This window comes from Sus scrofa, chromosome 4 (assembly GCF_054392235.1).
Source record: "Sus scrofa isolate SSC_HxYL_T2T_F1_AM1 chromosome 4, Sscrofa_HxYL_maternal_Yorkshire_Landrace_v2.0, whole genome shotgun sequence".
NCBI classification, from domain to species: Eukaryota; Metazoa; Chordata; class Mammalia; order Artiodactyla; family Suidae; genus Sus; species Sus scrofa.
Window position 1 is genome coordinate 55,764,776 of NC_139386.1, and position 13,402 is coordinate 55,778,177.

At 39.0% G+C, this 13,402-nt stretch overlaps 1 protein-coding gene across 5 annotated transcripts in view; it reads right to left on the minus strand.

The window, feature by feature from the left end:
* Window positions 1-13,402, minus strand: part of CA13 (carbonic anhydrase 13) — a 61,114-nt gene that overhangs the window by 22,885 nt on the left and 24,827 nt on the right. For 4 of the 5 annotated variants that reach the window (XM_013996643.3, XM_085021164.1, XM_085021165.1 and 1 more), the window contains exon 2: window positions 12,158-12,355. In XM_013996643.3, the coding sequence (XP_013852097.1) occupies window positions 12,158-12,271 (114 nt within the window). In that variant the 5' untranslated portion in view covers window positions 12,272-12,355. Of the gene's footprint in view, window positions 1-1,932; window positions 2,052-12,157; window positions 12,356-13,402 lie in introns of all 5 variants that reach the window. The other variant, XM_001924462.7, reaches the window with a different exon arrangement.

Below are 13,402 nucleotides of genomic sequence, written 5' to 3' on the forward strand. Positions count from 1 at the left end.
TCCAAAAAAACAAGCCTTTGATATTAAATAGCAATTAGGTTTCGAAATAGATTAATATTATAAAACAGTGAAACTGACTTAAGGAATGTGGCTTGGAGCATTTTAATAAACACTCCTCAAAGATTAAGTTGTATTAGTATGATGCTTTTCATATATAGGCCCTCAGAGTGGTGTAGACTAATCTTAGTTCATAACCAGTTTAGGGAAAGGATGGGGAGGGAGAGGTGGTAAGGGAGGGAGGAAAGAAGAAGAAAAATATCGGTGTAGAAGAGCAAGAGACAGAAGAGAAATGCCCTGTGTGTTCTAAAATAAATAATTTCCAGTCATTTTTGGCTGTTACTTGAGGCTCTGGGCTCCTAATAGATTGTGGAAGATTTTACTGGTTGCCGACTCAATATCTACTTCTCTACACACATGTGCTGAGACGACCTGGTTTTGTTCAAATAGCCAGCCTCCTCCATATAGCTGTGAACTTGTGAGAGGCTGACCCCATTCCAGTCCCAGAAAGTAAATTCTAACTGCTCTATGACTTTCTCATGTTACTTGCCATTGCTTTAGAAAGGACACACGACCCAATTCTGACCAATCAGAAATGAGAAATCTGGAGTTCCCATCTTGGCTCAGTGGTTAAGGAACCCGAATAGCATCCATGAGGACGCGGGTTCGATCCCTGGCCTTGCTCAGTGGGTTAAGGATCCAGCGTTGCCGTGAGCTCTGGTGTAGGTCACAGACACAGCTTGGATCTCTCTTTGCTGTGGCTGTGGGGTAGGCCGGCAGCTATAGCTCTGATTTGACCCCTAGCCTGGGATTGCTTTCCATATTCTTGACATTTTTTTTTCCACCACCAGAGAGTACTCTGCATGTACATTTAATTCCTCCACCCCAAGGACAGAGCAGGTCCCCAAACAAAATGCTTTCATTGATAAAAAGGACATTTTGGTTGATAGTCTCAAAAAGCAGATGTACATGTTAATGGAAAAATAAAACTGGAAAGAAGGCTGTTTGCTCAATCTCTTTGAACAGCAGGGCTGTAAAAGCAAGTCTCAATTCCACACCTCAGTGTAATCATGAGAAAAATGAAGGAAAACTGTACTTGCCTCGTAACCTTGCTCTGTCTCACCCAGACGACTCATAAGCCACACTATTTCACTTAAGTAGCTTTGGTTGAGTCATATAATAATTCACTTTCATCTCATGGTAATGCTGAGTGTTAGCAATATTTAAATGTATTAAAACTTGAAGTATATTTTGCTTGGTCCTTTAACCAGAGAATTAGAAAAAGTAGAATATTATTAATGAATATGATTATAAGGAAAAGAAGTAACTCTCCAAGGGGGAAAAAAAAAGTCAATGAACACTTCATCATGTTATGCTTTATCAATGACGTGAATAATTAACAGAGACTCTATTTTAATACCTGAGAATGTAGAGTTTAGAAGAGTTTGTAACTTTACTTTTTTCCCCTAAGAGGAACTTTGCCATTTAATATAGACTTCACATGATATTAGTATATATTTGTGTCTGGGCCAAATACGTATATAGTTGGGCCTAAAACAAATGTTTCTCTTGCTCCCTTCTCACTGGCCTTTTGGGAAATTCAACAGATATAGTAGAGTTTGTAATCTGGTATCAGACAGACCTGAGTTTCAACCCATCTCTACTGCTTCCTAGGTGGATAAATTGCTTAATCTCTCCAAGTCTCCAGTTCATTCATTTCCAAAATGGGTATCATAACCCTAGGCTCTAAGTCTCAGAAAGGCTGAATTTGTGGTTCTCCTGGTGATAAACTCTCCTACTGACAGAATCAAGAAATCTCATCCACTGAGATACTGAATTGGCACAGGACCTATCTGGAGTCAAGGTAGTTGGCCTCTGTGTAAATTCCAGCACACAGGAAAATTCTGAATCATGAGCACACATATGCTGGCTTACCTCTGCGGCATATTTTACTCCATCCACCACATGTTCTGAGCCGTGATCATCAGCAGACCCCCAGTGAAGGTGAAACTGTCGTAACCTGTAGCTTCCAGTGAGGGGACCCCCACGCAGCACTAAATGTCAATACAGTTTAAATTGTTAGCCAGGAGGAAAAAAAAAAAAAATTTACCCACACTGTCAGAACCCACAATGTCTCCCTGAATCACTCAACATGTCCATGTTCTCTAAGAAATGTTTTATAAATGTGTCACTCAGTTTGCTGACAAGAATACAAGTTTGAGGCATATGAGGAGGAAAAACAAACATTTTCAAAGATTAGAGAGTCCACGATACAGATTTTGATGGAATATCTAGGAAATCACAACAGACATACTGATTACAAAGTGAAAGAGACTGGGAGTTCTCAGTGGTAAAGAATGGCTCTGTGGAGTTCCCACCGTGGCGCAGCAGAAACGAATCCAACTAGGAACCATCAGGTGGCTGGTTCGATCCCTGGCCTCACTCAGTGGGTTAAAGATCCATCATGGCTGTGGTGTAGATCACAGAAGCGGCTCAGATCTGGTGTTGCTGTGGCTCTGGCATAGACCGGCAGCTGTAGCTCCAATTAGACCCCTAACCTGGGAACCTCCATATGCTATGGGTGCGGCCCTGAAAAGACAAGACAAAAAAAAAAAAAAAAAAAAGAATGGCTCTGTTTCAGAGTTCCCACTGTGGCTCAGCAGGTTAAGAACCCAAGCAGGATCTGTGACTATGCAGACTCATGATCCCTGAACTTGCTCAGTGGGTTAAGGAGCCGTCATTGCCATGAGCTGTGGTGTAGGTCACAGATGCAGCTCCGATCCTGAGTTCCTGTGGCTGTGGCATAGGCTGGCAGCTGCATCTCAGATTCAATCTCTAGAGCATCCATATGCCACAGGTGTGGCCGTAAAAAGAAAAAGCAAAAAACAAACAAAACAAAAGAATTGCTGTTTAATGGAGGATGTCAGCCTCTCTAAATAAGAATGTGGTTTGCAAAGAGGGCCATCCTGAACTTGGTAAGGCAGACCAGCATTATAGTCAGAGAAGAGGCTTCAGCATTAGAAGCCCTTGGCTCAAGCTCTCTTTACTAACCATGTCATCTTGCACAAATCCTTTAATTTTGAAGCTTCAGCTTTCGTATCTATAACCTCAAGAGAGTAATGCTACCTCCTCCTAATGTTGCTGTGAAAATGGAAGAGAAAGTGAACACAGAGCACTTATCACTGCCTGGCAGACAGTCAGCGTGCTGGACATGTTAGCTTTATTACTATTTTATCATTGTCATTATTACTACCGAAACTGGCAAAGTAAGCACTTCTTTTATACGTCTCCCTTTGTGGGGAAACATGAAATACAGGACGAAATTAACTCTGTGTAAATAATCCACCATACCTTTGTCACTTCTGGCAAAATTATATTTTAGTACCTTGCCTCAACAAATATGATCTCTAAATCCATGGCAAGAGAATCATATCTTAAGAATACAGAAAAGCTTCTCAATAGAAAACATAATCCTAAACTGTCTCTTCCCAATTAATCTTTAATGGGCACACTTTAAAGGATATGGAAGAATAAGGCAGCACTGGAAGCTGATTACACCATACGAATTACTAATCTCTCATCATCATCCAGTAGAATTAAGGGCTAGATTGGTGGGGTGCAGCCTTGACAATAGTCTGATTTAAATTACCCTCCTCTTCAGAAGATACATGTAGATATCAAAATTTGTCAAGAATGATCCACCTTACATAAGAAGCAAAAGATGTTAAAAGGTATCACGTGCATTTTCCACAAACTACAAGGGGAAAAAAGGACAAGATCATACATTTTCCTAAGGTACACCCTTCTCTGAGCTATACCGCAGAAGAAAGAATGATCCAGATTGCCCTCTGCTGAACTCATTTCTCTCTTACTCAGTTTGACCCAGCTGCAGCTGAACATCAGTGATTAAACATCGGTGTGGTAGTTGGAAGCAGCAGACCTGGGAATAGTCCCAGTTCACCTACTAAATTACTCAATCTGGAGTTTCCATTGTGGCTTAGTGGAAACAAATCTAACTAGCATCCATGAGGATGCAGGTTCAATCCCTGGCATCACTCAGTAAGTTAAGGATCCAGTGTTGCCGTGAGCTGTGGTGTAAGTCACAGACGCGGCTTGGATCTGGCGTTGCTGTGGCTGAGGCTTAGGCCATAGGCTACAGCTCCAATTTGACCCCTAGCCTGGGAACCTCCATATGCCATGGGTGTGGCCCTGAAAAAAAATACAAAAAAAAAAATGCACTCTCAAAACTCACTTAAGCCCCCATGGGCTTCAGCTTTCTTATCCATATTTGTGATTATTTGTCAATTTTTAATTAGGAGATCGGACTGGATGCTTCTTAACTTCTGCAATTCCAAACTGCCTTAAGGAGAAAAAATTGGGAGTGCATGTAATAAAATTTTTTGTAAGGTCGAATGGTTGGGGCTTCCTTTAGACCCTTAGATTCATCTGGATCCAGATATCTTTATAACGAATAAAGACCGCTATTTTCAAAGCCCTGTGAAAAAGAAAAGAGAAGAAAGACCCTCTCTAGAGCTTGCTCTTCTGCTACTCTGCCACAAATAGAAAATTGTACTGTTTCTTCTCCCACTGGACAATGTTCATGAGGGCAGAGACTGTCTGCTTGGGTCCCTGCTGTGCCCATTCCATAGACAGAAGCCATCACAGAGGAGGTGCACAATAAATATTTGATGAAGAAGTTCCCCTCGTGGCTCAACAGGACCCCATGTTGTATCTGAAGTGGATTAAGGATCCAGCATTGCCTCAAGCTGCAGCATAGGTTGTAGATGCAGCTTGGACACGGTGTTGCAATAGCTGAGGCACAGGCTGCTAGGCCTGGAACTTCCATAAGACACAGGTTTAGCCATTAAAAAAAAAATTGAAGGAATGAATAAATATTTGATTTGTATTTAAACAATTTCAAAGATGATTCACAGATAATTGAAAGTAAAAGGCACATTTCCCTGACTCCATATAGCACAGATGCAATGGCATTCCGAACAAAAAGAAATCAACAGCTCTACTGTCTCTGTTACGCCTTCGCTATTGCCTAAGACCTGAGCTGAACCATGAAGTCATTCCTTTGCAGATATAAAGCAGATTAGAGAGCATGAGTGATCAACGTGGAACTAACTTTGGGATAATATGCAAACAAGCCAGCACTGGAAAAAGAAAGTGAGACCAGAACACACACACATTATTAGGGAAACATCCAAGAATACTGGTTGATCTCTGGAAAGTCTGCTCTGAATCCAGGGTTTAAAGCCAGATTAGCACAACTCTGCTTAGTGAAGCAACAGAGATTGCCTTACTCTTTAATTATCTGGACTTTGAGTGTTTCAACTTAAATATCCATCCTGGACCTATGATCAGCAAATGTCTAATCTTGAATATCATCCTCTTGGAACAGTGTTCTACCAAAGAAATACAAGGTAGGAAAAAACAAGTCAAGATATCAAGGCTAATGTATCACTAACTTTGATATGGGCAAAGCTAATCAGGGTATACAGTGAATAATAGTGACAAGAAAATTTTAATGGCCACACCCATGGCTTATGGAAGTTCCCGAGCCAGGGACTGATCTGAGCTTCAGCTGTGACCTATGCATCAGCTTTGGCAACACCAGATTCTTTAACCCATTGTGCCAGGCTAGGGATCAAATTTGTACCTCCACAGTGACCCAAGCCATTACGGTCAGATTCTTTTTTTTTTTTTTTTTTTTTTTGTCTTTTTTGCATTTTCTAGGGCTGCTCCCTTGGCATATGGAGGTTCCCAGGCTAGGGGTCTAATCAGAGGTGTAGCTGCTGGCCCACGCCACAGCCACAGCAATGCCAGATCTGAGCCACATCTGCCACCGACACCATAGCTCACGGCAACACCAGATCTTTAACCCACTGAGCAAGGCCAGGGATTGAACCCACAACCTCATGGTTCCTAGTCGGATTTGATTCTGCTGCACCACGATGGGAACCCCTACAGTTGGATTCTTAACTCACTGCACCACAGCAGGCACTCAGACAAAAATTATTTTTAATGAGAATAACTTAATGTTTTCCTTTTTTTTTTTTCTTTTTAGGGCCATACCTGCAGTATATGGAAGTTCCAAGGCTAGGGGTCGAATCAGAGTTACAGCTGCCAGCCTACACCACAGCCATAGCAATGCAGGATCTGAGCTGTGTCTGCAACCTACACCACAGCTCACGGCAATGCCAGATTGCTGACCCACTGAACGAGGCCAGGGATTGAACCCACATCCTCATGGATCCTAGTCAGGTTTGTTTCTGCTGGGCCACAAGAACTCCCAGAGGAAAACTTAGCATTTTCAGGAGTCAAATTTTTCATCATACTTTCCAACCTAGATGAATAAATACACATTGCTGTTTTCACCTTATGTTTGAAAACAAGTAATTATTTCTCCAAAATCACACTTGGCATGTCATCTATATGTCCTTCCATTTATATTTTTTAAAAAATCTGTTCCAAATAAAACTCACATAAAAGAGGTCTACAGAGATCAAGAAAACAGAGTTAAACCCTTGTCGGTTGCATCATTTGCAACTATTTTCTCCCATTCTGTAAGGTGTCTTTTCTTTTTTTATGGTTTCCTTTGCTGTGCAAAAGCTTGTAAGTTTGATTAGATCCCATTGGTTTATTTTTGTTTTTATTTCTATTGCCTTGGGAGACTGACCTAAGAAAATACTTGTATGGTTGATGTCAGAGAATGTTTTGGCTATGTTCTCTTCTAGGAACTTGATGGTGTCTTCCCTTATGTTTAAGTCTTTAAGCCATTTTGAGTTTATTTTTGTGCATGGTATGAGGGTGTGCTCTAGTTTCATTGATTTACATGCAGTATCCAGTTTTTCCAGCACCACCTGCTGAAGAGACCTTTTTTCATATTTTATATTCTTGCCTCCTTTGTAAGACTAATTAACCAACAAGGGCTTAATCTCCAAAATACACAAACAACTCATACAGCTCAACAGAAAAAAAAAAAATTGAAAAATGGGCAGAAGACGTAAAAAGACATTTCTCCAAAGAAGATGGATAGCCAACAGGCACATGAAAAAATGCTCAACATCACTAATTATTAGAGAAACGTAAATCAAAACTACAATGAGGTACCACCTCACACCGGTCAGAATGGCCTTCACTGCTATCTCTACAAATAACAAATGCTGGAGAGGACGTGGAGAAAAGAGAACCCTCCTTCACTGTTTGTGGGAATGTAAATTGGTACAACCACTATGGAAAACAGTATGGAGGTACCTCAGAACACTAAATATAGAACTACCATATGATCAAGCAATCCCACTCCTGCGCATTTATCTGGGAACATTCATTCAAAAAGATACATGCACTCCTATGTTCATTGCAGCATTATTCACAATAGCCAAGACATGGAAACAACCTAAATGTCCATCAACAGATGAATGAATTAAGATGTGATAATACACATACCCAATGGAATACTACTCAGCCATAAAAAAGAACAAAATAATACCATTTGCAGCAACACAGATGGAGCTAGAGATTCTCATACTAAGTGAAGTAAGTCAGAAAGAGAAAGACAAATACTATATGGTATCACTTATATCTGGAATCTAATATATGGCACAAATGAACCTATATACAGAACAGAAACAAACTCACGGACATAAGAGAACTGACTTATGGTTGACAAGGTGGGGGGAGTGGGATAGACTGGAAGTTTGGGGTTAGTGGATGCAAACTACTGCATTTGGAGAGGATAAGCAATGAGGTCCTGTGGTACAGCACAGGGAACTATATCCAATCACTTGTGATGGAGCATGATGAAGACAATATGAGAAAAAGAATGTATATGTATAACTGGGTCACTTTGCTGTACAGCAGAAATTGACAGAATATTGTAAATCAACTATAAAAATTTTTTTAATATTAAGGGAAAAAACAGTTAAAGGGCATTAAAGTTTGAGAAATGCTTAATAACTTAGTAAAAAGAATGCCTGTTACTTGCTATATATGCTGCAAAGATCAACTGGAAATATGTGCATTACTCTAGTGAATTTTACTTTTTTCAACTGTTAGTAATTTGCTTACCCTACTCATTTTGCAAAACCATACTGTAGTCAGCTGCCTTAAATGATAAGCGAAGCTGGCAAAACATAATCAGAAAAAAATTAATTTAAAAATCAAAACACATGTCTGTTTATGCCGTTACTGTCTATCTCACTAGGATACAAGTTCCTTTAAGGAAGAAATAGTCTTGTTCTCCTGTATCCCCAGGGCCCAGGAGAGTGCCTGGCTCAATAAATGTTTACTACTATAAAGTAAGAAAGAGACCTCACCTGTAGAAGCACTCCTCCACAACACTTCCGTTTATAAGGATGCTCCTGAAGTGATCTGGGCATCACTAGAGGGCATAGTCTTAAGACGTGTGGATCCAATGAAATTCATAGCCTAATCACTGTGTGGTAACAGTACTCTGAAGTAAAGCTAAATGAACAGCACATCTAGGGAGTTCCCTAGGCCACAGGTGCAGAAACACCGGATCCTTAACCCACTGCACTGCAGCAGGAACTCCTCATTCAACAATCCTTAAGAGCTTACAATGGGCCAGCAACTATGCTCAATGCTAAGTATGAAATGATCACCCCATCCTCAAGGAATTTATAGAAGGAAACATAATTACAATGTTGTATAATATACAATTTAGTTTCACGAACATCTTGGCTCCTGTGAGGCAGAAATCACAAAACTAAGGTATGCCCACTCATGCCCCTATTATCTTTTTCTGTTTTTTTTGTTTGTTTGTTTGTTTGTTTTTTCCAATATATTATTTGAGATCTTGCGGATTTGGCTAACTTCAGGCAGTTCCCTAGAACTAGATAACAAGATTCTAACTGAGAAATTGGCAATTTCTAGAGATGAAAATGAAAGAACATTCACTGAGTCCATCAAATTACAGGTATTCCCAGGATGCCTTTCTTAGCAAGAAACCAGCTTCCTTCCTTTTCACATCTTTTTAAAATTTCAACATAACATATCCCATCCACAGAAAGGACCATTATTATTTTTTTTGCTAGTTATCAGTAGTTATTGAGTATCTACTATATGCCAAAACTCTCATTTATTTAAATACACAAATTAGTGCCATAGCCTTCAAAAGTTAAATGCTCAAACAATGAATGAGCCATCACTGTTTAAACTGTTCAGGGAATTCCTGTTATGGCTCAGCGGGTTAAGAACCTGACACAGTGTCTGTGAGGATGCAGGTTCAATCCCTGGCCTCGCTCAGTGGGTTATGGACCTCGCATTGTCTCAAGCTGCAGCTTAGGTCATAGATGCATCTCTGACCCAGAGTGGCTGTGGCTGTGGGGTAGGCCTCAACTGCAGCTCCAATTCGACCCCTGACTCAGGAACATCCATATGCCACAGGGGCAGCCATAAAGATAAATACATAAATAATAAATAATAATAAATAAATAAATAAATAAATGTTCAGGTGTCAACTGGTGAATACTAATGGATTTACGGTGGTATGTAAGTTTATTGGAACTTCACCTATGTACACTAATGCATTCTGTACCATAATGCCACATCATGGTATTTTCCATGTCCTCCAACAAACATCATGCCAAAAAAAAAAATGCTTTTAATTTAAATATACATTTATTGAGTACCTTCTGTGTGCCTTCACAGAGAGCCTTTAGTTGAGTGGAAAGAACCAACTGGCAGCTTCAGTGCAGTGTGGGAAGTTTTGTAAGAGGACAAGCCTGGGATGCTACAAGAAGGGGGATGGAGCCAGTCAGGTGAGATTCCCAGAGAGATGGGCTCTTGTTCAGAAAGACCAGAAGCTCAGGTGAGAACACCTTTTCTTTCCTCATCAGATTACTATTTCCCCTCTAACTGCAAGTGGAGTTCTTCCTTTTGAATTTCTTCCTGTGTGAATTTCACATCTACATATCCCTTTTTAAAGGACTATTAAAAATTCTAAAGGGGGGCTCCCCACAGGTTAACCACTGGTTGTGCAGCTGCCCAGGCAAAGAAGCTGTGACAAAACCATGAAGAAGGTTTCATGCCTATGGTTGCTTTCCCTTTTTTTTTTTTTTTTTTTTTTTTTTTTTCCTCTTTTTACAGCCACACCTGCAGCATATGGAAGTTCCTGAACCAGGGGTGGAACTGGAGCTACAGCTAAGGCCTTTGCCACAACCAGAGCAACATGGAATCCGAGCCACATCTTTGAGCTACACTACAGCTTGAGGCAACGCAGGATCCTTAACCCAATGAGTAAGGCTAGGGATCAAACCCACAACCTCAGGGAGACAATGTCAGGTCTTTAACCTGCTAAGCCACAAGAGCAGTGCTGCTTGTGGTTTCTTGACTGGTGGGATTCAGACTTACTTTGGCAAGAATGGCTTCTATACAAAATGAGAACTATTTTACTTAAGTTAAAATGGCTTGCTACAGAAGTATCTTTGTGTTTCATAGTATGAACCAAAGAAAAAGAAAAATCAGCAACAACTTATTTTAGTCATGGTGGTTTCTACCTTTTAATTAATTTAATCCCCATGCTCTTCATTTGTCTTGAGAAAAAAGGAGAATCATGACCTTTTTCATGTAGCTTCTATCTCAGAGGAATACAAAGTATTTTATGGATATTTTCGATTAACCTTGGTCATTTTATTACTATCTAGATAAAAAATTAAACTTTCACTTATGAGAGAGGGCATACATTACCCATCACAGACACAGTGTCAAATCTGGAAACACAGACAAATCAATTCCACTGATGAACTTAAGGTAGAGGGAAAATGAGAGGAGGAGAAAGGAAGGGAGGGAGAGAAGAAGGAGGAGAAAGAGAGAACTCAGATCATCACTAAGCAAATTAGAGTGAAAACTGTTTATGACTAAGGTTGTTATGAAAAGTTTTAGATGAAGTACAATCTAATCATTTCTTATTCTAAAAGTAGGGATGGGTAGCTTCAGTCTTCTGTCTGAGAAATCTTTACGATCTCAGTATCAAGCTACCATTGTGGGTGGTATAAACTTTGTACCTTTACAATCTACCCATCACATCAACCACATCTGTTATTACAGATTCATAAAACTGAGGGCTTAAAGGAAAGACAAGTGAATGTATGTAAAAAGTGAGTTTCCTCCTCCCCTCCAAAGTTGAAAATGCCATGTGTTAATCTTTCTTTATGCTTTTTTTAAAATTCTCTGATGAAAAATGGATCTCTTTTGAATTTAACAAATATGAGGAAGAAATGTAATGAGAGTTTAATTTTTGCTGAAAATATAGCATTACATTAACACAAGATATTACTAAACAAAATCTGAGTTTAATGAATAACTGAAGACTTTCTTCCAATTATTTTTATAATGTAACTATAATAGATTTATTATAATTTTAACTGTAAATTATAAATTTATTATATATTTATTATAATAATTAATTTTTCATTAATAAAGGCAGCCTCTGAGTTCCCGTTGTAGCTCAGCAGAAATGAACCTGACTAGTACCCGTGGGGATGCAGGTTTGATCCCTTGCTTTGATGAATGGGTTAAGAACTCAGCATTGGCGTAAGTTGTGGTATAGGTCACAGACACAGCTCTGATCCCATGTTACTGTGTCTGTGGTGTAGGCTGGCAGCTGCAGCTCCATTTTGACCCTTAGCCCTGGAACATCCATATGCCTCAGGTGTGACCCTAAAAAGCAAAACAAACAAACAAAAATAAATAAATAAATAAAGGCAGCCCCATCCTAATATTAGACTAAAAATAAAAATAATTTGTTAGAAGCCTTAAAAAGTATTCCAGAATATGATGCTCTCTAAAATCCTCTCTTCCACCTTACTTTTAAGCTTGTTAACATCTATTCTTTGGGCAGGAGGTATGCTTGAAGATGGATTAAATGTTCATTTTCTACTTCATTCAGTTATTAAGTTAGCAAATAAAGTAGTTGGGAGTTATTTGTCATTGTTGTGGGTCTTCTATATATTCACAGAATAAAAGACATCATCCCATGAACTAATTAAACAAAACTTTTATTACAAGTTCTAGCAAAGTACTAATATGGAATATACAGAACGTATGTATTTCACATACAAAAGATAAAGACATGCCATCCAATCAGCCAAGCACCTCACAGGAAAAAAAAAAAAAACAAAAAAAAACTAACCTGATTTGTCCTCTGTGTCATCAAAGTCAACGCTGAAGGAGTGGCCACTATTACTGATGATTTTAGCTGAGCTTGGGTCATACTTGATACTAAGAGGTCTGAGGGAAGAGTCATATTTCACTTCTTTGGTTTTAATCTCAATCGGAGATTGTTGATCCCCATCAGCAATAGGAAAAAATTCATTCCAATGAACAGGACCTTTAACATAAAAGACCAAAAGAAAAGGATTAAATAAGTTATTTCCTTATCAGACACAACTTAGAATAGATTTACAAGGAGATCCTGCTGAGTAGCATTAAGAATTTTGTCTAGATACTCATGTTGCAACAGAAGAAAGGGTGGGGAAAAAATGTAATTGTAATGTATACATGTAAGGATAACTTGATCCCCTTGCTGTACAGTGGTAAAAAATAAATAAATAAATAAATAAATAAAAATAAGTTATTTCATTCACCAAATACCTGCTGAGTACAAAGCACTGTACCTGAGATTGAAGAAAGTTACAAAAACCAACAAAAAAAAGATCTTCATCCTTAGCACTTTAACATCTAATTGTTTTATTTTGTTCTACAAGACTGGTTGATTTTATTATAGGTGTGGAAACCTCCTGGTTTGCCTCAATTCATCTTCAGACTTAAACTAACCCTTATAGACAAAAGAGCATGTAAGTTTTATAAAGTCCTTTATAAACGCCTTCCACCAAATTAAAAACAACAGTACAGTTCATGGTTGAAAACAATAAGATTCAGTCTCAGCTCCAAAAATGAGCTGTGATAGCTCCCCAGGTCAAGTTTATGAGCTGAAAGAAATAATAGAGCTGAGAAAGCCGTGTAGCAAGAAAGGGGTGTAGTTCTTAATTACTGTATATTCTGTGGCACCCAGGCCTCAACTCGATTTCCTGTGAATGTGCAACAGGCATACTAAAGAAAAATACATACATTATTCGCATAGAAAAATCCATGTAAGATGACTACACCATGTCAGGAAGTGTAAAACTTGATTTTCTGCAGTGGAGTTGGAGAATAATTTATTTCTCTCTTTCTGTATTTCAAAAGGTCCCTCTGTGATTATTTTGCCAATACAATATTTGAATTCCAGTACAAGGGATAATTATCTACCAGGTCCTCTATTCACAAGGTCAAAATTACATCGTTTCCAAAATCAGACGCACGTTTGGTAAATTGAGATGAATCGATAAACTGGCAGTTCCTTTGTCTGGTCTCTTCATTTCTCTGGCAGACTTGA